This window comes from Solea solea, chromosome 16 (genome assembly GCF_958295425.1).
Source record: "Solea solea chromosome 16, fSolSol10.1, whole genome shotgun sequence".
Taxonomy (NCBI): domain Eukaryota; kingdom Metazoa; phylum Chordata; class Actinopteri; order Pleuronectiformes; family Soleidae; genus Solea; species Solea solea.
This window is the reverse complement of record NC_081149.1, coordinates 20412422-20433935: the sequence shown is the minus strand read 5'-3', so window position 1 is coordinate 20433935 and position 21514 is coordinate 20412422. Positions and strand designations below refer to the sequence as shown.

General features: G+C 40.5%; 2 protein-coding genes across 3 annotated transcripts; one reads left to right on the top strand and one right to left on the bottom strand.

Moving 5' to 3' along the window:
• The first annotated feature begins 893 nt into the window (after positions 1–893).
• mmd2a (monocyte to macrophage differentiation-associated 2a) lies at positions 894–12678 on the top strand. The gene is made up of 7 exons (XM_058653836.1): positions 894–1297; positions 7154–7235; positions 8054–8214; positions 9288–9362; positions 9468–9569; positions 9713–9782; positions 10759–12678. Exons 1-7 carry the CDS (start codon positions 1212–1214, stop codon positions 10957–10959), a joined length of 777 nt encoding a protein of 258 aa, XP_058509819.1. The 5' UTR covers positions 894–1211; the 3' UTR covers positions 10960–12678.
• Positions 12679–12724: 46 nt separating this feature from the next.
• ap5z1 (adaptor related protein complex 5 subunit zeta 1) lies at positions 12725–20370 on the bottom strand. Of its 2 annotated transcripts, XM_058653834.1 has the most exons (18): positions 20260–20370; positions 19272–19409; positions 18556–18721; positions 18230–18380; positions 17986–18098; positions 17725–17899; positions 17489–17542; positions 15957–16097; positions 15612–15649; positions 14897–15059; positions 14608–14786; positions 14380–14522; positions 14166–14284; positions 13916–14043; positions 13733–13830; positions 13494–13626; positions 13184–13398; positions 12725–13087 (listed from the first exon to the last, which is right to left on the bottom strand). In XM_058653834.1, exons 1-18 carry the CDS (start codon positions 20298–20300, stop codon positions 12835–12837), a joined length of 2448 nt encoding a protein of 815 aa, XP_058509817.1. In that variant the 5' UTR covers positions 20301–20370; the 3' UTR covers positions 12725–12834. The 2 variants fall into 2 exon arrangements, with proteins under 2 accessions (XP_058509817.1, XP_058509818.1); XM_058653835.1 differs by lacking the exon at positions 17489–17542.
• Positions 20371–21514: the final 1144 nt, after the last annotated feature.

The window sequence follows — 21514 nt, the reverse complement described above, 5'->3', positions numbered from 1 at the left end:
GCAGACACTTTGCTGGAATTTTGCAGAGTTAGAGTTAATCATTTTTCACACACATCAATCAATTAGTGATAGTGAATTTGACCTTTGCATTTTGCATTTATTACACAAACAAGCCAGGCACAGGAGCAGTGGACAGCCCCCAGGACTTGAACTAGTGGCCTTCCAGTTACGAGCCCAATTCCTTTCCTCTTGGCCTTATAGACTTGTAGAGACACAGGCTCCCGTCAAGACAACACCGTCTCCCAGGAACTCCACGTCTATTTCTGCACAACAGTGCACTGCACAAGTTACAACAGAGTTGTAGACACAGAGCAGAGTGTGCGTGTTTGTGAGTGCCCGGTTTGCTGTCCAGGTCTGTCTGCTGTCAAACATGCACAGCTCATTATGAAGAGGGGAATCAGACAATGGTCTACTGTGTCGCTCATGTCTTGTATACAGTGAGAATGGGCAAACATTGCACTTGCAAAACAGCAACAATTTGTTTATCAGTAGGAAAATCACTCTGTTTTTTTTTGAGTGTGTTGCAGACATGTATTTGTAAATGTTTTCAGTGAAAAAGGTGAACATCTTTCCTTTGTCCCTTTCTCTGTTAAGTAAATGTAACTTGTTTAACAAATTTAGTTTTTTTTTTTAAGGAACTTTTCTGGGTTTTTTATTTGTTTAACGTGTGTCCCCTCCCTGTCTAATGACTCTAATACAGCTTTCCTTTACTGCACTTTCCATTGTGCCCCATTAATTCTTGAGCAACATGTATGTTCACGTCACTGCTACCACGGCCGTTTGGAAACGTGCAGTGGACAGGGAGGGGCTGCTGTTTGCTGCTACTGCTGTGTGTTATCATCAGCCAGGAGTGGAGAAAGAAAGGGGTGGAGAGGAGAGGAGAGGAGGAGAGGAGGGGTTACAAGCCCAGTCCCGCGGAACATCCTGCAAACACATCTGAGACTCGTAACCAAACTCTCCACTGTTTCTCCTCAGTGTTGCGCGCACAACCAACACCAACCTCTGCTCCATCGCATGACTCTTTTGTTTGATCTCCTGCAAAGTCCCAACTCTTTGAGTCAAAACTCGCGTGGTTGTTGTTGTTTTTCGGACAGTTGACCTTCTCTGCGCGTCGCTGTCCCCGCTGAACTTATGTGTTTACGTGTGGACGCGCGGCGGCGGTGGGACATCCGGAATGGGGAAACCCGTAGGAGGGCACGGAGCTCGCTTGGATGGTAGATAGAGCGCGAGCGCACCGACGCGTTGCGCGCGCACGACCCACGCACGAGATGGATTTAAGGAAAAGTAAATATGGAAGGTAAATGTGTGTCTGTGTGGGGCAGTTTGCCTGCAAATATTTGACATCATATTTTTCCTGTTTGACAGATCTGGTGCGTCCACGCGCACTGTACAACCAGAGGAACGTTATGCATTAGTGTGTGCGTGCGCGTGTGTGCGCGTGTGTGAGAGAGAGACAGTTTATATGCATTTTTTCAAATGAAAGACTACTTCATAAAACAAAATATATTTATTAATACACAATTAACACAGCTGCATATGCAGATACATTTAAGGAGGAAACATTCACAACCTCCATTTTGACTTAATAGAAGTACATTTTCTCATTTAAAAAAATACAATACAAAAATGTCAGAAACAATATGATATCGTTAACCACACCTAAATGAAGCTGTATTATGAAGCTTTAACCCTTAAAATTGCCAGGTTTTCACACACACACACAATAAATGAATTATTTTCAATATACTTCATACAAACTGGATTATTTTTGGTTTGATTATTGCAGCCTGGTATATGTGAAAGATAAGCAGAAACATTAGTTTATATGCATTATTATTATTATTATTATTACTACCATTATTGTTATTGTTATTATTGTGCAATGTCATATTTAATAAAATACTCACGTTAACACACCTAGAGCACCAAAATTTGCTCATAAAGGTTCAAGCTATAGAAATTGCATGCAATTATTATTTAATTTCTATTAATTATATTTTCAGACTAACATCAGTGCTCATCATACATATCAATAACAAGTTTTTAACCCCTAAATTGCCACGTTTTTGTCACGCTGCATCACAAATAGTGATTTCAATGGGTTTCAATGAGGACCTTTTTGGGCATAGGTGTATAAGTGTGAGTATTTTAGTCAACGTTGTTTACAATAGATACAAAAATACATGAAAACATTTTTAGAACACTCAAAAATGCACAACATGGCATAAACTTATGCTAACAACAAACTTATGCATGAAAAAAATGATACAGATAAAGGATATTCTAGAAATTAAAGGCCAAACACACAAACAAATGTGGGTAGCTGTGTTTAAAATTTGTCATTATAGCATTGTATAGTATAGTAGTCCATATGTTGATGGCTGCTCATGTGCTCATGTGGGAATCTGTAACTCAGTAAATATTGAAAACGAAATGTTGAACCCGAAGCTTATATTAGAAAAGTTATATTACAAATCATATCACAATCGATGCATGTATGCCAGGAAAATCCCAGTATGATATTTTGCCCTAATATTTAAATAAAAACCCTTGCACATTCTTGCAAGGAAAGCTGTTAAAGAACCACATCTGCATCTTTTGTGTAGATTTTTTCCTCAGGACTAAAGTTTTTCTAAAGTCTTATTCCTTCTCTTACAGTGAGTGTGAGTACACACATTTATGTGGAAGTCATTTGCATATCAGACAGCATCATGTACAACAAACTGTCCCGTTTGTGTGACACAGCTGAGGGTGTGTGGAAACGTGTCACCAAAACAAAAGTGGTCATGCCCCGAAGTGTTAGAGTAAATAATAGATGGAGTAGATAACAGTGATGGGTAAATATAGCGAGTGAGGCAACCACAAACAGTTGAGAGTAATGAATAAAAACGACACGTTTAGCCCAAAAGAAAGCAGAGATGATAAAGTATCTATGCCTGAGAGGTCTAGCTTACTTTATGATCCACGTGACGGCACACGACGGGTGGTGTTAATGGAGGGAGGTAGGTACGTTTGAGCTCACCTGATAAAGTTGTGGAGGTGCAGGGGTTAGGAACCACAAATATGTGTGTATGTGTGGTGATAGTCGTGAGAACCAGAGTTGGATTCCCCGAGGAGATGAACTTGATCTTTGCTGGAAAAAGGAAATAGTCCTACACACACACACACACACACACACACACTTTCCACAATTTCAGAGGACATTGCATTGACTTACATTCATTTCCTGGAGACTTACTCTAACCTTAACCATAACTACTCCTGACCTGACCATAGCCTTAACCAACCCTGACCTCAGCCTAACTTTAAAATCCTTAAAATGTAGTCATTTATGTTACGTGGACTTGATTTTTGTCCCCATAATGTGATTCAGGTCCTCACAACATAAGGAATACCAAGTACACACACTCACACATTCCTATACTATGTACTATGCACATTATCTTACCAGGATCCAGCAGTTCTGATCCTCTTAGATGCAACCGATCCTATTAATGTATGGAATGTGCTGTAATGGGCTTTCATACGTTAACACTAACTAAAACTGCCTTGTTGTTTTGTGTGAGTAGTCAACTCACACAACACACACACACACATTAGGAGAAACAAGTGTGTGGAAGGACAGAACTGAAAAAAAAGAGAATAGTGTGCTGCTGATGATAACAGTGTCCTCTCTGATCACAGCCTGTGAATCTCTTTCCCTTCCTTTCAGCTCAGTGCACGCACACACACACAGACACACAAATGTGCATGCACACACACAGGTTTCTGTCATAACAGATTAGAGAACATCACAGTGCCACATTCAGGTCCATTGATAGTCCTACAATACCACAACAGTACTCAGAATACTGTTCTCTTGTGACGCACTTGGCGCAGTGTGTGGGGCTCCGGGGGAGTGGGGGGGGGGGGGACGCGGGAATAGCGGCCGTGCAAAAATGTGTCTAATGTTATCTCACAATGTAAAGACGTCACATTTTGTGTCATTGGTGTCATCACAAACTCTTGTTTCGCACATGCAGACTCACGCAGACATTGACAGTGTTTTGTAAATCTGTTTTTATGGTACGATAAATAAAAAGATGTTTTTGATATACCATAATGTTAGTTTAAAAGCGGAGACATTGTGTGTGTGTGTGTGTGTGTGTGTGTGTGTGTGCATGTATTTGTTACCTCTTCAGAAGCTTTCCTGGTTTATCAGGGCCAGTAGTCTTCATGGAGACCAAAACCGGGTCCCAATGAGGCAGAACCTCATGTCTGAGGAGCTGGTTAAGTTTAGGGTTAGGGTTATGCATAAAATGATAGCGGTTAAAGTTAGGATAACGCTTTGCTCGGGCTGTGTGAATGAATGGAAGTGAACGCTGTAGTGTCCTAAGAAGAATGGCTGCCAAACCAGACTCACAACAGGAAAACACACTGACATTCCTGTTGTGAGGGTTGTGGTGGTGAGCACACACACACACACACACACACACACACGGTCAGTTTTACACCTTGAGAGTAAGGAATGCCGATCTTCAGAAGGTATTCAAGAGGCTGCTTTGAGCGGATAGAGACATTGATGAGGAAGATTTGGAGGTCAGAGTCAGAGTCACTGTAAAGTCATTCATTTGTGTTTCTATACAATCACTTCCTCCTTCCCAGTTTTCCTGTTTTCATGCAGGCCTGTGTATTTTCACACCCTCTGCTCCATAAACTAAACTGACTGTTCTGTGCAGGGTTATCTGTCCTGCCATACACAGCGTTGTGGGAGAGTAAGACCACAAGGGCAGCTTCTTAGTTGTAACGTATAAATAGATATACTGAATGTCGTGTATATATACATATACATATATCTCTCTTCTCTCTTTTGACAGAGCACACTTTAGTAAAGAAGAAGTTGGCTTACGTGAATGAAATAAGTCTAAAACAGCATTTTGTTTATTAGGCTTTTAGATTTTTAACAAGATGTTGACCGAGATGGAATATATAGTTATTAATCCTTCATTAATCCTGGGCAAAGCTGGTAACTGTGTCTGCGGCACCAGTAGTCTCGGCACAGTCGGTCCGTTTTTTGGTCATTTGAATAAATGTAAATTAGTTAGGGAGCAGGTGCCACTGAAGTAAAACATTAACAGGTTTTTATAACTAGGTAACGACGACATTGGTGATCTTTTTTTTTGCAGAGTGTAAAATCAGGCTTTATGACGCCTTTTAATTGCTCTCACGGTCCACATTTTCATGAATAATGTTTAAACAGAAACCTTAACGCTATTCCCGTGACCAGAGCACGGTTTGTTCTGTGGGTACAGTGATTTCTCCATCATTTCTCCCTGCTTATTTTAAATCTGATTCTGAATCTGATCCGTCAGTTTGAGGCTGTGTGTAGTGTTGAGCTGAACACATAGATATGACGCTCTAGCACCTGTGATGGAATCTCTGCACCATTTGATCAGATTGGATGATTGCAGATACATTTATCACATGCTGAAACTGCTCATTCAGCTAAAACGTGAAGGCTAGAATGGATCAAACACAAACAAGGAGCAGAGAAAACGCTCTCTCTCACACATGTCTGCATAAAAGGACACACCAGAGGAAGAGTTGTAGCTACATATGTAATAATACAATTCTAAAAGAAAAGAGACATTAAATGTATAAATCAGCAGAAAATAATAAGCAGAAGATGTAATAAATAGGGTTGATTAGAAATGAGATAAATAAATAAATGGATGGCAAATGGACAGAAAGTGTTTGAAAGAAATTGCAAAAGACCTATTTAAAAACTAAAATATAAATAAAAGGAAAACTTCATAAATGAAATGTTCTGTCCTCAGGTCTTCAGGAAGTCTGTTTCACAGTCATGGGCCATGTTAAGAGAAAAATGTCTCACTGTGGGTCTTAGATTTAACTTTTGGAATTGTTAAAAGGTGAACACCAGGAGACCTAAGGATTCTCCAGGGCAGATTACTTAAAAAGCTAAATCAGAAAGATAAGAAGGACCAATAACATTAAGAGAGAAAAAAATGGACAAACTCTGGCAATGTTATTAAGAAGATAAAAAACAAAACGAGGCAAAATCCCTAATGTGTGGTTAAAAATGGTTAATTCACTTCTGGTTCTGTATCCTTCTACTAAAGTACTTTCTTTTCTGTCACCTCTAATTTCCTAACATGACACACACTCACACTTCCTCGTGTTATAGCCCAATTTTTCAAAATGAACAGAGTGTTGCAACAACTGCAGCTGGCTTGAACGCATAATTGAATAACACAGCTCACTGAAAGTCACACCTGTGGCCCTGCGTGAAAGGGTGCGTTCAAATGACTGTGTGCGTGTGTGTGTGTTCATCTCAATGTAAAAAATGTGCTTTCGTAACATCTCCAGATGTGTTTATCCCTGTAAGCGCTGCAGAGGGATTTAGAGATTTACTGTTGATTGAAAAGCCACACACACACACACACACACACACACACACACACACACACACACACACACACACACACACACAGTAGCTCAGAAGGTATATAACAAAAGATGCCAGTGAAAGTTGCTGGACAGTGGACAGAGGTACAGCACAGACAATGATGTGTGACATCAGTGGTGACCATAGCAACGGAGACATTTTCCACAGTAATGAGGCATGCAAAAATTTAGACAATGTGATGTGGATTAGAGACCCGTAAATCCCCAAGAATGACCATCACACACACACACACACTTGTACAGCATTTTTAGTTTGGACTCTAACCATAACCATTTCAACCTTTAACCTAACCCTAAAAAAAACCTTTAATGTTATGCAAAGCAGCCAGAATGTCCTCACAAAGAGTTTTGAATCAAAATTTGTCCTACACACACACACACACACACACACACACACACACACACACACGCACACACACACACACACTGTGTTTAGCCCTAACCCTAAGACCAGGTCTTAACCCTCAAAAAAACAGTTAAAGTTGTGGGAGCAGCCAAAATGTCTTCACAAGGTCTAAAAGATAGATTTGCTTGACAATTGGTCCACACAGATCATTTAAGACACACACACACACACACACACACACACACCATTTCCCTTCATGGCTTCAGCACACAGTACTCTATTAACACATGAAGCCTCCAGATTTAAAAACACATTTTCTCTTTTGTTTTCTCTCTCTCTCAGGTTCATGAACTGCAGAGTGCCAGCCAGTAAGAGATACCAGCCCACTGACTATGAACATGCTGCAAACTGTGCCACACATGGAGTGAGTCAAACAAACAGACAGACAGAGAGAGGGAGTGAGAGAGAAACGCACAGAGTTAAAGGGCCGAGAGCTCGGGGCTATTTTTGTGAGTCCACTCCACCGTCGCAGACTCTTCCTGTGTTTTCTATGTTTAGTCACTTTTAAAGGAAACCTCTGAAAAAAGGATGGAGAGGATTGCGAGGAATGAGGCAGGATGGGGAGGCTCTTTGGCTGCACTGTGGAGCCAGCGGCCTACTGTAATCTGTGATTCATCCTGTCGCGTTCTCTAATCTTATGTAATCCCTGTACACTGTTGACGGCAGAATGAATGACACACAGAGAAAACACGGCCATAATGACCGTAAAGCTTCCAGTCACAGACACACAGCTCTGTACTTTCCTTTAACTGCTGTCGTTTTGTCCCCTACAATGTCTTTTTTCAAGAGCGTGTGCAGAGAAATTATGGAAAATTTATTAATATGCTTTTTTAAAAATTTTAATTAATAGAGAAACCACTTTTATATGTGTAACATAAATGACAAACTACTAACCTAAACCAACCAAACCAGTTTTGGTGAGGTCAGTAGAGTCATTACTCAAACCTACAGCAGGATGCTGCTTTGTTTAACTTACGCTGTCAGTGACAATTAACCAATTAAGTATTTATAAAGTATGCTGCCAACAATATTACATGTATTATTGAAAAGGATGTAGCGGTTAAAATTTAAAACACGCTTAAAGAAAACCCACTGTAGCACAGCGAGGGAACATGAAAGCAGTAATGTGAAACTATGTTTTTGTGCGTGTTTATCTATTTTTTTTTTTTTAATCCCCTCTAGTTGTGGATCCTCCCCAGTCTGGTGGGCGGCTCGCTGCTCTACTTTTCTTCCATGGACCAATGGCATCGCGTTGCTGCTTGGCTCTATGGGAGCGGACTCTCGGGCCTGTTCATCACCTCTACACTCTTTCACACGGCTGCATGGAAAATTAGCCACCTCCGGTGTGTGTGTGTGTGTATGTGTGTGGTCTTAGTGTAACTCATGTTCACATGTTGTCAAGGTGAAGACATGTCAGGACGGTTGTAGGTCAAAGAGGTCAGGGGCTTAAAGCTGTGGTATTGTTCCTAAAACACTTGTTATCTCACTTGCTAATTCTTCACACTGGTGTCCCGACCTGACGTGGTTTATTATGACTACGCTGTAGTCAGTATCAACAAAGCTGTCCCCACAGCGCTCTCTCCTCCACGTTTCTAGCAGTGTATGTTCTGTTTGTTTTCATAGAGAAGCTTTACCAGTTTCTGGGTGGCTTAATATCCTCCATAGACTATTTTATTTAGACGAGCAGTTTGTAAGAAATGATGTCATCTGACACCTTACCTTTTCCACAGTGTCAGGTATCTACAGTATGTGGTCTGCACATACCAGAAGTTACTCTCCCTGCTCCGCTGTCTCCTCCGTCTTCTTTATTGCTCAATGCACAGAGTTTATGTAGATGGAGTTTGTTCTTCTTTGTTTACAGAGCAACGTTCCACTTAATGTTTATGTGAAAACGCCGTTCAGACTGCTGTAGAAACAAGATGGCAGCCCGATTACACACATGCAAACATCATAATGGATGGTATATTCAATATCAGCCAATAAACCCTCCCAAATCTTTCCCACTGGACCTTTTCCTCTATCATATTTTAGAACAGGGATGGGCAACAGAACTACACCTTTTTAAAGAAACAATAATAATCATTAAACCTATATTTATGTGTGACAACGCTGTAAAAAATACATACAAAACGCAACATGTAACCTTACTGATACATTTCCTTTCCTGTGATTATTTCAAAAATGAAAGTCCAGTGGTGTGTTATTAGTTAAGTGCTATTTATGTGAAGGAGCTGATGTTTGGTCAGCAGTAATCCTGAGAATTGTCTCTTCATAAGTCTCATTATATCACATTTTGAACCTGTGAGGATGCCACGGGCCGGTTGAAACTGGTTGGTGGGCCGCATGTGGCCCCAGGGCCTTATGTTGCCCATGTGTGTTTCAGAAGATAACATTGTCCTTTCCTCTGTGTCTGCAGGACGGTAGAGGAGCGTTTCCACATGTGTGACAGAATGGCCATCTACTTCTTCATTGCTGCGTCCTATTCACCCTGGTGGGACATGTGATTGCAGACAAATCAAATTGTTTTTTTCAGTCTGATGAAGAACAAACGTAGGTGAACTTTTAATATCGATGGACGTGTGCTGTGTTTCACCAGGTTGATGCTGAGGGAGCTGGGGCCCTGGGCGTGCCATATGCGCTGGTTAATCTGGGTCATGGCTTGTACAGGATCCATGTATGTCTTCTTTTTCCATGAGAGGTAACACCGTCTCAGCTAACCTGAAACCAAACTCTCGTCCTCAAGTGTTTACAGCAAAACAACCGACTGCGCTTTGAAGCAGAAACTATGTTAGAAAACTGGGGGCATTATCTATTATTTATGTCCCACATTTCTATCGGCAGGTACAAGCTTGTGGAGTTGTTGGGATATGTCACCATGGGAGCTGTTCCTGCTTTGGTCATCCTGTCCATGGTGAGAAAACATTATAAATAATAAAATAAATGTGTTTGCCTTTCTTAACAACTCTAAACCACTGTCTGCTGTAGGGATTATTAGTTACAAATTTTAAGTTACCATTAAAACTGCTAGTGTTCTGGCCATAACTCGCATTTATGTATATATTTATACTCACCGTCGTTAAACTGCATTCATTTCACAAACACTGAGTCTGGACTTACCATGGAACCCAGTACACTCATTTATCCTCAAAAGATGAAACCTGATGACTTGGATGACCCTTGACCTTTTCCTTAGCACCACCATGACATCCATGTTTGTGGTTTTAAGCTGCTGTAGCATGGAAAGAAATGAGTAAAAGAACAGTGTGTTAGTCTCTTGGAGACCATATCCAAATTGGAAATCAATGATTTACATTTCAATATCAAATGTGTGCTAGAACGGGATTGGAACGTGTCACTAGTTTGTTCAGGATCAGCTGTTTATCGTGGATGACGGATCGTTCTTATGTGATTTTCTAGTTCCTGTAGCAGCCTCCGCATTAAATTCACTTAAAGCTCAGCTTCAACTGTTCTCTATGGGACAGCACAGAATAGTTTTTTTCACTGCAGTGAAAAAAACATCACTTCCAGGGAAGCTTAGCTTCCACGACAGTAGCCCATTTTCATTTGTACATATACACCATAAATAAAAATCATTTTCTTGCTCTAGTTGTTCGTTTGCAGAATTTATAAGACTGAAATGAGCTTCCCCCTGTTTCAAAGACCAGCCACCACCGCTGGTCTACACTGTCAGTTGACCCTAAGCCTGTATTATTGAAGATCTTTAAAGTGATTACAAATAAATAATTTCTTCTTCTAATTTACTGAAGCATTTAGGCCCTGTAGACTGTGACAGGTGTAAATTCCCATTTGCAGTTTTCAAAAAACAAACCCACCTTCAAATTTGTGGAATTTTATCTTAGTTAATGGATTCTTCTGGTGTGTTACAGGTAGAGCGTTCAGGTGTGTGTGAACTGGCAGTGGGAGGTGTCCTCTACGTGGTGGGCGTGGTCTTCTTCAAGAGCGACGGCCTGGTCCCCTTTGCCCACGCCATTTGGCATCTCTTTGTCGCAGCTGGAGCAGGTGTTCACTACTACGCTATCTGGAGGTACCTGTACTTACCTGGGCAGCTGCTGCAGACAGCGAGGTGACCCCAGCCGGGATATCATGTGAGATCCTGCATTCCCCCACACACAAGTGACATTGGTGACATGTTGACTTAGTCATCGGATCACTGTATATTTTGACAACAGCTTAACCTGTTGTTTGAGAAAACACGGTGCTCAGATGATCTGACATCAGCACTGACTGGCTGCTCAGGATCACAGGAGTTTCTACTCTAATTTGTGATGATCTATAATTATATTCTTAATACAATACCAGTGGATTTAAGTGTGTGCAGGAATGTGATTCTAATTTTACTGTGTAAAATGAGTTATTATCACAAAGACAAGCGAACCAGAAGAGAAGAAGATACCTACTGTATGTCAGGTGTACACATTGACCATCATCCATATAAAGCAATAGTTTGACGTTTTGTGAAATATGTCTGTGGTATTGAGGTCCATCATGATGTTTCACTCATACTATGTGATGAAAGAAGTACTGAAAACATAACTTATCAAAAAAAGATGAATATTTGAACATACGTTATAGTAATAGGAACTACACAAAATGGAAAAAAAGTGGCTCATATTTCATCCACATGGTGGGTTTATGACATGTACTGCAAAAAGCCACCTGGGAGTGATAAAGATAGTGTAACTCACAGATCTCTGAAGGTTGTCAGCCGTCCAGGCCAAAGTTATCTTCAGGAGTTGAAGAAGTTTCATCCTCTCACCCAAAAGTCTTCTTCAATTCTGTCTTAACTGGTGCAAGAATCCAGGTATTGGGACTCTGTAGTAGATATTTACTTATATATGGAAGGAGGAGGACAAAGACGCAATGCATCTTAATCAGGATTAATAAGATTTATTCCTGCAGCCGCTGCAGTGACCTTATGCAACTGCAGAAGAAAGCAAAAAGGGTATTTTCCCCAAAATGTCTAACTAATCCTTCTAGCGTGCGTCTCTGTAAGTGAACTGACAACACAGTCTCTGCGACAACGCCACAGAAATACCTACCTTTCCTTAATCTACCATACCTGATGTGCCAAAAATCTACCACAAAATTCCCTTGTAGTGGTGATAAGAGCCGGATGTAAACAGGAGCATTCAGTGTCTCAGTTGAAGTGATTCTATTTGACGTCTAAAGAAAATAAAAATTGCTTTTATAGATTAATGGCCAGTATGTTGCATGTTCCTCTGAGGGCATTTGAACTTCACTCTTCACAAAGAGAGACTATAATTAAAACCCAAACATCTTTTGGTCAAGAAAAGATTAACTGCTTCATTGAAGAGTTGTGATTTATACTTATCATGAATTGCCTAAAAAAAATTGATTGTAATTAATTACAAAAAAGTCTAATCTGAGATTATTACAAAACTAATCTGGGTCAGATGTTAAATTCACATCAAGAACATCAAGTCTGTATGCACTGATTATTGTTTAGGAAGAATATTATTAGTTGATACGAATGAATGCACTTTTCTATTAGGAAAAGGGACAATTTAAGAAATCTCTAAATATTGACTGAATTAACAAATGGGGACAGAATATATGTTAATTATAGAGGCAAATTTCCACTATTTTCATATTTCTTCAAATCACTGTATAGATCACACTTTTAAGTCTCAATATAGTTAAACAAATCAGATTTAACTGTGCACTTACTCAGGAAGTGAGCGTTTCATTCTTAAAAATCATATGATCTATTTTTTGAAAATTGTATGTCTGTGACATCACTGTTTTAATAAAGAGACTCAATATTACTCTGTGTGTGTTTCGTGGATGCTACAAATGCTTCATGGCATCAAGTTTCAGTCAAATACGATCATTTATTTACAAATGTAATGAGACCACTATCACTACTTTTTACATTGATTCTAAACCAAGTGCGTGTGAGTGTGTTTCACTGTGTGTGTGTTTCACTGTGTGTGCGTGAGACTGGTGAGGGTTCGTAGTTGCAAAGGCATCGACAGGTTGGTGTCCCGGTGCCACTGTGGCGTGGTGACGTGTGCTGGTGGGGTCAGGACACTCTGAGCCACGCCGGGGGTCTTTAGGAGTGACCACAACTCCTCCCCTCGCGTTACTATGGCAACTAGATCTTCCTCATCTGAGCACCATGCAACTGATCCTCCTCTGCTTGCTGTTCTTAGCTTTGAGAGGAAGAGAGACACCCTGCAAGAGACAAAAACATCACATATGCCTCAATTGATAATAAAAAAACGACTTGTGTATTCATGTACTATCATTATATGTATGCTTTTTGGTCACCTGGGAATGAGGTCATGTGACCGCGATGCCAGTTTAGCAAGAGCACTCATGAGAGTGGTGACGACTCTCGGGGCTGGGCGAGCTGCACCAGGTGGCGGGGAAGATGAAGTAATCTCAAACAGCACTGCCTCCAACGTCTCAAAACAGGAAGTGATGAGCTTCACGGAGCAGCGGGAGTCACATGACACCGAGAGGTATTCACCCAGCGCCCACACCTGAGAGCCAAACACGTTAAATATTATTTCGGTTTCAAACGTCAGCAATTTTGGCTGCTCTAGGGCCAAAATACACCCTTGAAACGTTGCATTACCACATGCGTGAAGATTTCTTCCTTGCTGTAGACATTGGCTGTGGTTCCAGCAAACTCCAGCAGCTCGTGAGACTGGTTCACTACCAGAGAGGGGTGGAGCTTGCACAACCTCAGCAGGTGGCAGCTGAACACCCTGCAGAAACACACAGAGAGAGTAAGGTTGGGTGGTGTGTGTGAGGATATGTGGAAACTAAAAAGCAGAGCAATGCAGAAGCTCAACACCATGTGCACAGTTGTACCTGTGAATCTCCTTGATGTACGTAGGCAGTTTAAGGAGGAGGCTGCTTCTCTCCAGCATCACCAGCATCAAATGGGTTAAAAGGTTCTCATCAGCTACCTATAAACAAGATACACACACACATTTATACATGTACATATACATCCAGCATTTTAATGCACTGAAGATCATTTATTCTCGCCACCTTTAAGACCGTGTTGAAGAAAATGTGCAACAGCACCGGGACAGTCTGTGCACACTGAACAACCCTTGGCCAATCCGCTGCCTCGGCTAGCAGCTCATGGAGCACGCTCAGTCTGTCGATCGTGTCACCTGGGACAGAGAAAAGTGGAGTGATTTCAAATTTCAAAATAAAACCAACATTAACCATTTTTTGTTGACAAAACGGCCAGTGAAGCGGCAATTGTAGCATCACATGCACATCGTTTCATTACCTGATCCTGCTTCCGTTCGAAGTAGGTAGAGAAAAAGCCCTCTTAAGGCGGGGTTTCGAAATGCATCCAATGACATAAGGCCACGCCCACTTGGTTCAGAGATAGGCGAGCTAGTTGACCTGTAACACACACACGTATTTACAATAGATATAAATGTACTTTATAAGTCATATCAGGGTGGTTATTTTTTTCTCAGATGTGTGCACACACACACCTAAGCTGCAGGACCAGGGTTGCAGACAAACAGGGCAAGTCCAGCAGTGTGTGGAGCAGCTCCACTGCAGTTTCAACTGTCACCAGAGAGGGCAGGAGATCTACAAAGTCGTCCACCACGGCTGGACTGTCCCATGCTAGGAACTGTAGACGCACAGAAAGTGTGAGCATAAGTAAGGTTGTCTCTTCCAAACTTTGTGTAAAATAAATGTGTCTCTCTGATGTTGACCTTCAGCAGGTTTGGGAACGAGCGAGTGTATTGAGGAACTCGGAGCAGCAGGTTCTCATGGTTCAGCCGTAGGAAACGTAGAAGCTCATGTGCCAGAAAGGGGTCGTTGAACAGCTCCGCTGGAAACTGGCTGAACACCAGCTTCCACACACTCTCACAATCCACGGCTGCCATTTCACCTGAACAAGTTTGAGTACACATTTAGTGATTTTAAAAGGAAAATACAAGGAACTGTAAGTGTAGGGACTCAAACATGCATTATTGATACTGTACGGTACTGTATACATACCATGGTTGAGGTAGAACTGTGCTATGGGCAGCAGCACTCTGGCAAATGTCAGGTCCGAGCTGAGCCGACCAAAGAGAGCCTTAACACATGGGAAAGTCCGGTAGACCAGTGCGGTGTCCTCTACACACACACAGTCCAGGATACACACTGCCTCCACCAAACACTGGGGAAAAAGCAAATACAATCAGGGAACCAGTATAAAATCTGGTTTAATGTGTGCTTTGTTTTTGCTTTTCCCCGTCTTCTGATGAAGAACAATTCTAAACATGATGGAGTGGTTATCATTGCCAATGTACTGAAAGACAGAAAAAGATGTTTATTAGAGCTACGAAACTACATAAAGACCCGCGTTTGAGTCCCAGTCTGAACGAGGGCCTTTCTGCATGGAGTTTGCATGTTCTCCCTGTCTGTGTGTGATCGTCAGGTTTCCTCCCACAGTCCAACAACATGCAATGGTTAATTGGACACTCCTGGGTGTGAATGTGAGAGTGGATGGTTGTTTGTCTCTATATGTTGGGCCCACGGTGGACTGTGACATGGGATTGGCTCAAGCTCCCCATAACCCTCATGTGGAGGATAACGTGGATAATGAATGAATGAATGAACTACATATTGTGGATAGAAATGTAAGGAAATGTATGACACTCTAACAGTCAGTGTAGGACACTCAACTGTGTTTTATTGCACTGTATGTTGGTTTAAAACATGGACTCACCGCTTTCTGCAGGTCGGTGTCTGTCCTTTTGTGAGCCTCTGAGACAAAGACAGGAATAAACATTGTATTGTTAATATAATGTAAAATACAAATTCCGTCAGAAAAGAGCGAACAAACTTAAAACTGTAGCATGTAACTTTTAAAAATAAAAGTCTAAAAATCAGAAAATGAAGTCATAATCATATTCGTGGTGTGGGGAGACGTGTGTGAAGCAGCACGAGTGAAATACAGCAGACAGGCATTACTTTGACTCAATTATACACAATGCAGCTTTAAATACACATAGGTTATTGATTTGTAATCAATATCAACACCAGCATAAGTTACTATTTTCTCATCACTCACTGCGATCACTCTGTTCGATGAGGCGGAGGCAGTACTGAAAAGCCTTCTCCCTCACACGCTCCTTTGGAGACAGCAATCGGCTTGAGGAGGACGTTGCCGAAACCATAGATACCACTGAGCTGTCAAACTCTGACCGGTCATCTGCAACATGAGTGGAAAAGAAGAGGTCACAATGAATATCTAGTCAAATTATCGATAATCCAAATGTGAACAGGGATCAATTGCCAGTGTTATATTTTTTTTCGATTCAAATTCAATTAGTGGATGCAATGCTGCCAGGAAATTAAACTTAATTTTAGCTTCTGAGAGGCTTAACCATTGCACCATTATTACATGGTTAAAGAATTATGCTTGTTCCGACTGTGTTGTGGCCTTTCTGCAAGAGTTTGCAAGTTCTGTCTGTGGGAGTTCTCTGAGTTCTCCAGTTTCCTCCCACAGTCCAAAAACATGCATAACTTAATTGGACACTCTAAATTGACTGTAGTTGTGAATGTGAGAATGAATGGTTGACAATATTCACATTTAAGCTGATAAAATAATCAGAAAACTTGTTTTAATTCTGGAAAATGCCAAAATAGTGGACGATTAATTTCGTAATCCATTAATCAAGCAATTGTTCCAGCCCTAATATCTTTATCTGAGTAATGTACTCTGTCAATAACAATCATTTTGTATCTGAATCTGCATGAGGATGGATGTGCACAAGCTTGTCAGTTTTCCTTAACCTGATGTGGTAGTGATTAAAGCACCCAAATGTGGGCTTGCAGAGGAATGGTGTTGACTTTTAAAGGGACGTGCAGGAATCTGTAAAGGTCATACTGTACATTCAACAGGTTTGTTTGGGCTAGAGGGCACATATAATGCATTCAGTGAGTTAAACAGTGACTGATTTAAAAGAACCCGCTGTTGATGTTTAGATGAGAGACTGTTCAGGATCATCAAGTTCACCATAAATATATAAAAAATAAAAAGGATGTGAAAAATTTCCACTGCACTTTCCATTGCAATCCAATCAGTGCACATGTGGAATGCAACAAGAACCATATGATGAGCCATTTCATAAATAGTTAAAACACATTTATACAAAGCACATGAAATAAAATTAGATCAAATTTGGATTAAAGATCACAAACATCCAATCAAAGAAGTCAAACAGGAAACAAGAGTCACAAGAAAAAGAATGTGCTCTGGCCACATGCAGCACACAGTATGTTAAGTATTTTAACATCCTACTTTTGATAGTGATTGCTGTTAGAACAGCTGTTAGAACAGCTTTTTAGTCATTCACCACAGTGATTCATTCAGTCATTCATGTTTACAAAGTCATCAGAAGTGTGGTTAAAGACACCAGTGCAAGTCACACATCAGGACTTCTGGCTAGAGATCATTTGTTGAATCAAATGTTATTGTGTGTTATGATCACATCTGAAATTGTGAGTTGACCGGTGTCGCCCGGAGTTAAAAAGAAGATGTAGGAGGTAGAGCTTCTTGGATGTGCATGCAGGGAAAGTCCACGGACTCTTATATCTTACCATTAGAAAAGGAGTGGGAGTGGGAGAGAGAGAAGCTGAGCTGTAGCCTGTTTGCTGGAGATGATGAAAGCAGAATTCAGGTCATATGACATGAATGGTATCAATTAATTAATGCCATCGTGGCTGATTCTTTGAAGCTGAAGCTGATGTATATTTTGTGGCTATGACATTAAGTAATGAGCCTCTCTAGCATGGGAAGGTGGAAGGCTGTGGTTTCTTTCAGTGTAGAGCCATACCAGTATCAGTTATGGGGACGCCACTGGGAACAGAGTGGTAGGTGAGAAGCCAATGGCGCAGCATAGAAAAGGAGAAAACGTTCATCCACTGGTCCTCAGTGAAGCCTTGGCCCACACATAGCACTGTGAAGAAATCTCCAGATACTGTCCCATCCAGCTCTGCTATAGGCACCGGCTGATATATAATAACACACACAAAATACTACAGTTGAAAACTTTACTTTGAAGGCTGGTGTAGAAATGTTAGTGTAAATTACTTACCTGGCGTGACCTTGGACCTGTGAAGAATCCTCCTGAGGAAGCTCCAACTCCTTGTGTGATGCTCGCATAACGCAGCCAATCGACAAGCTTTTTACTCAAAAGGGTCACATGTTCTATAAGAAGACAGGAGGAGAAGATGGTTTAAAAACATACAAAATATAGCTTGTAAAATAACTAGACCAATTATAAGCCGTTTGTTCTCCATCCGTTTTTAAACTTGCTGAAAATGTGTTCTGTTTGTTACCTTCAGTGAGGCACTCTGGGCTGTGTGTGAGGATGGCATTGACAATCGGCAGTGTGTGTGTAAGCGAATGATTTGGAGGGTCTGATTGACGGTTCTCCAGGCTACGAATAAGCTGAGTGCATAGAGATGACAGATCGGCCCTGGATCCAGCCTGTAAGAGTCAAAAAGCGTGAATGTTGTGTTTAGATAATGAGCTCAGACATGAAAATAGAAGTTCTTTTCAGAGTTAATATGTCATTTTGTCATAAACCCATTTAGAAAAACAAAAAATACCAAAACAAACAAGCAGACTTATTTGAAAATATAAATTAGGTTGAATAAGACACCTGTGACAGCAGCAGGGCAGCAGTATGGCTGTTGTCCTGGTTGTAGTTCAATTCCTGACCAGAGAGGGGCAGTGTCTCTCTGAGCACAGCTGAGCTGAGCACCTGGAGCTGCTCCACCGGTGAAGAGAGGAGAGATAAAAGTCTTCTCTGTAGCTCTGTGGGCAACCTTTGTTCAGACAAGACATAAAACAGTAAGTCTGTACTAGGACAGAGGGCGTATGCATAAACGCTCACGCTGGATTTTAAATCTGCGCTATCTACACAAAGAGGTAATCGATATAATCGATATATATTTTTTATAAATACACTGATATTTCAGGATATGTTGTTTGATTGTTTGGTCACTATTAATCTGTTGCGAGCCTTTCCAAAGTTGTCATTCATTTTCACAAATCTACAAATAAGTCTAGTTGCTCCTGATTCACCACCTTTGGATAATGACGCCCTGGAAGAATGAGAAATGTTTTTGACAGCTTTTGAGAGCTTGCCCTCTATTCTTTGTGACACTGACAGTGCTTTGAGTCTGGAGCAGGAGAAGAAGGGAGTTGAGACAGGAGTTGGATAATGAGGAAGGGGAACCTGTCAAGAGCTAGGGCTGAGGGAAGCAAGGTGTTAATGAATCAGCAAGTCTCATAGATGTTTATATAACAATGCATGAATATACAGTAATCATTCATCCATGTGGTGTTGGAGTTGAGGTGCAGGCTGGAGCTTACGTTCGGGTGTATTTGGTGGCAGATAGGATGAGGTGCAGCCTCTGCAGCGAGTCAATCGTCTCATGACCAAACTCCTTTGCTTGGAGCAGCTTCAATAATCTGCTGTAAAACTTCTGCAGCTCTGACTCCTGGATCTCTCTAAAACACACACACACATGCGCACACACAAAAGGTTGCCTCAGCTGTTAAAGACTGCATTGACCTCTATTCATTTAGATAGCTTAAACAAAGCTTTATCCATAACCTTGACCATCACTTAAATTCAAATCTTAGCCCTAAACGTAACCAGTTCTTCAGAAATGAAATTCTGCTCGGTCCTGACAAGGTAAATGACAAGGTAATAATAACCTTTAGGTGAAACATTGTTGAGACACAATGAGGCATATTTTGAATTAGTGATATCGATCATAAGCTACGACCTTGTGTTTTTTTTTTTATCAAAAAGAGCCGTCTTTCGAGGTGGAGAAAAGTCAGTTTAAAGTGCTGAAACAGCTGAAAGAGATATTTAAATATACATACATACATATAGATATATATATATATATATATAACTTCACTAAGACAAAGCGTACTGCCATTAAACTCACCTTACACCTCAATGTTGCCCTGTACATTGAATATCTGTCCAACTTTACTTAAGTATATCATAATCCACCAATCTTTTGATGTTTTATTGATTAAAACGTCAGTTTAAGACTAACGAAAGCAAAGTTCGCGCTTTTCTACACTACTTAACATTGAACGCTTTGACATTTTAAAGAGTAAATCAGTCAGTACGTCAGTAAAAACACATCAAGTGTGATACAGAAACTGTTGCTATTACATTCATTAAGGACTACATTAAATAAACATAAATAACGCACTGTAAGGATTCGGTAAGCTAGCTGATTCAGCCCAGTTAGCACAGCACAATAAAATGCTGAGTTAACGTATTTAAACAAACTAAAGACAAGAGCGCAGTGTGACATACAACCCAACGTTTTCTTACCTCGCTTGTTTGATTAAACTTTCTGAACCGTGAGAGTACATTTTTAGATAAGGAGACTGCTACATCACACTGGTCTGAAGCGGAAGGTAAACAGTCCGTCTTAAACTGGGTACTGACTGGAAATCACATGACATGACTTCAGTTCCGCTTTCACGACAGGGAAAGTTATGAAGGAGCTACTCACTAAATTAAGAGGGTAGAAATAATAATAATGATAAAAAAAGTCTTCTGACTTAATTTACGCCACATATCTGTTTTATATCTCACATTTGATTCACCCAAACGTTTATCTACAGACTGTATTTTCTATATTACACAAGGACCAAAGTATAACATCAAACTAAAGCTGGTCTCTCCTCTAATACTACAATACTGCTGCTACACACTATATTTCATAGCAGATATCCAGTAGTTAAATCGATATATAAAGAACAGCTGCATCTCGTTTGGAGTTAATTGTTCTGTGGCCTAATGTGCAGGCTGGTAACCTGGGACACTAGTGGAGCAGATTCTTTATTCGTATTGTTTAAACATAACACCTCTACATTTCCTGCCATAAAATGTCTGACAAAAAGAGAAACATTGCATGTTTTCACAGTAAACTAGAAGCATTTATGCACAGCATGTACAAATACCAAAGTAACTGTTTTTAATGTTCTGTGCAAATCTGTGGCCAGGTTTAAATAATATGATGTGAAACTTATTTTGGAGCTTAATTTGTTTGTCATACATTATGAGCTGAATAAGTAAAAATCTGAATCAGAAACAATTTCATTGCTAATTGTATTGCTATTTTCATTATTAATTGTATGTATTGCTAATAAACATACGAGAAATTTGCTACTTTGGTGCATGGGACAACATAATATCAAAAGAAAATGTGTGTGTGTAGATAGATAAATAAATAAAGATCTGCACATGCACAGGTCAGTGCAAGGGCTGCATGTGTCCATGATCATGTATGAATAAACAAATCAGCCACAATATTAAAACTTGCTATATCATTTGTTTTTTTACATAATCAAAGAAACTATATACTAGTTGTGGCCAATACCAATATTTCAGCCTTGAGTATTTTTTGATACCCAGATCAGTTTGATATCAGTCAACCGGCCATTTCACAGGTCATGCTTCACCTGTGCAACACAAACACTTTACTCTCATAAAGGAACAAAGAAATATCATGACTTTCAGTCTTTTCAGTCACAAACAAAAATAACTCTCCTTTGTTTTTTTGTTTTTTTCTTTTAGCTTA

Bases quoted from the DNA above. Each gene is read 5' to 3' on its own strand.
- ap5z1 (XM_058653834.1), bottom strand. From the start codon at position 20,300: ATGTACTCTCACGGTTCAGAAAGTTTAATCAAACAAGCGAG. The intron at 19,410-20,259 runs GTAAGAAAACGT...TGTGTGTTTTAG, and splicing joins AGTTTAATCAAACAAGCGAG to AGAGATCCAGGAGTCAGAGC. The intron at 14,787-14,896 runs GTATGTATACAG...AAACTTGTTCAG, and splicing joins ACAGTTCTACCTCAACCATG to GTGAAATGGCAGCCGTGGAT.
- mmd2a (XM_058653836.1), top strand. From the start codon at position 1,212: ATGGTAGATAGAGCGCGAGCGCACCGACGCGTTGCGCGCGCACGACCC. The intron at 1,298-7,153 runs GTAAATGTGTGT...TCTCTCTCTCAG, and splicing joins AGGAAAAGTAAATATGGAAG to GTTCATGAACTGCAGAGTGC. The intron at 8,215-9,287 runs GTGTGTGTGTGT...CTGTGTCTGCAG, and splicing joins TGGAAAATTAGCCACCTCCG to GACGGTAGAGGAGCGTTTCC.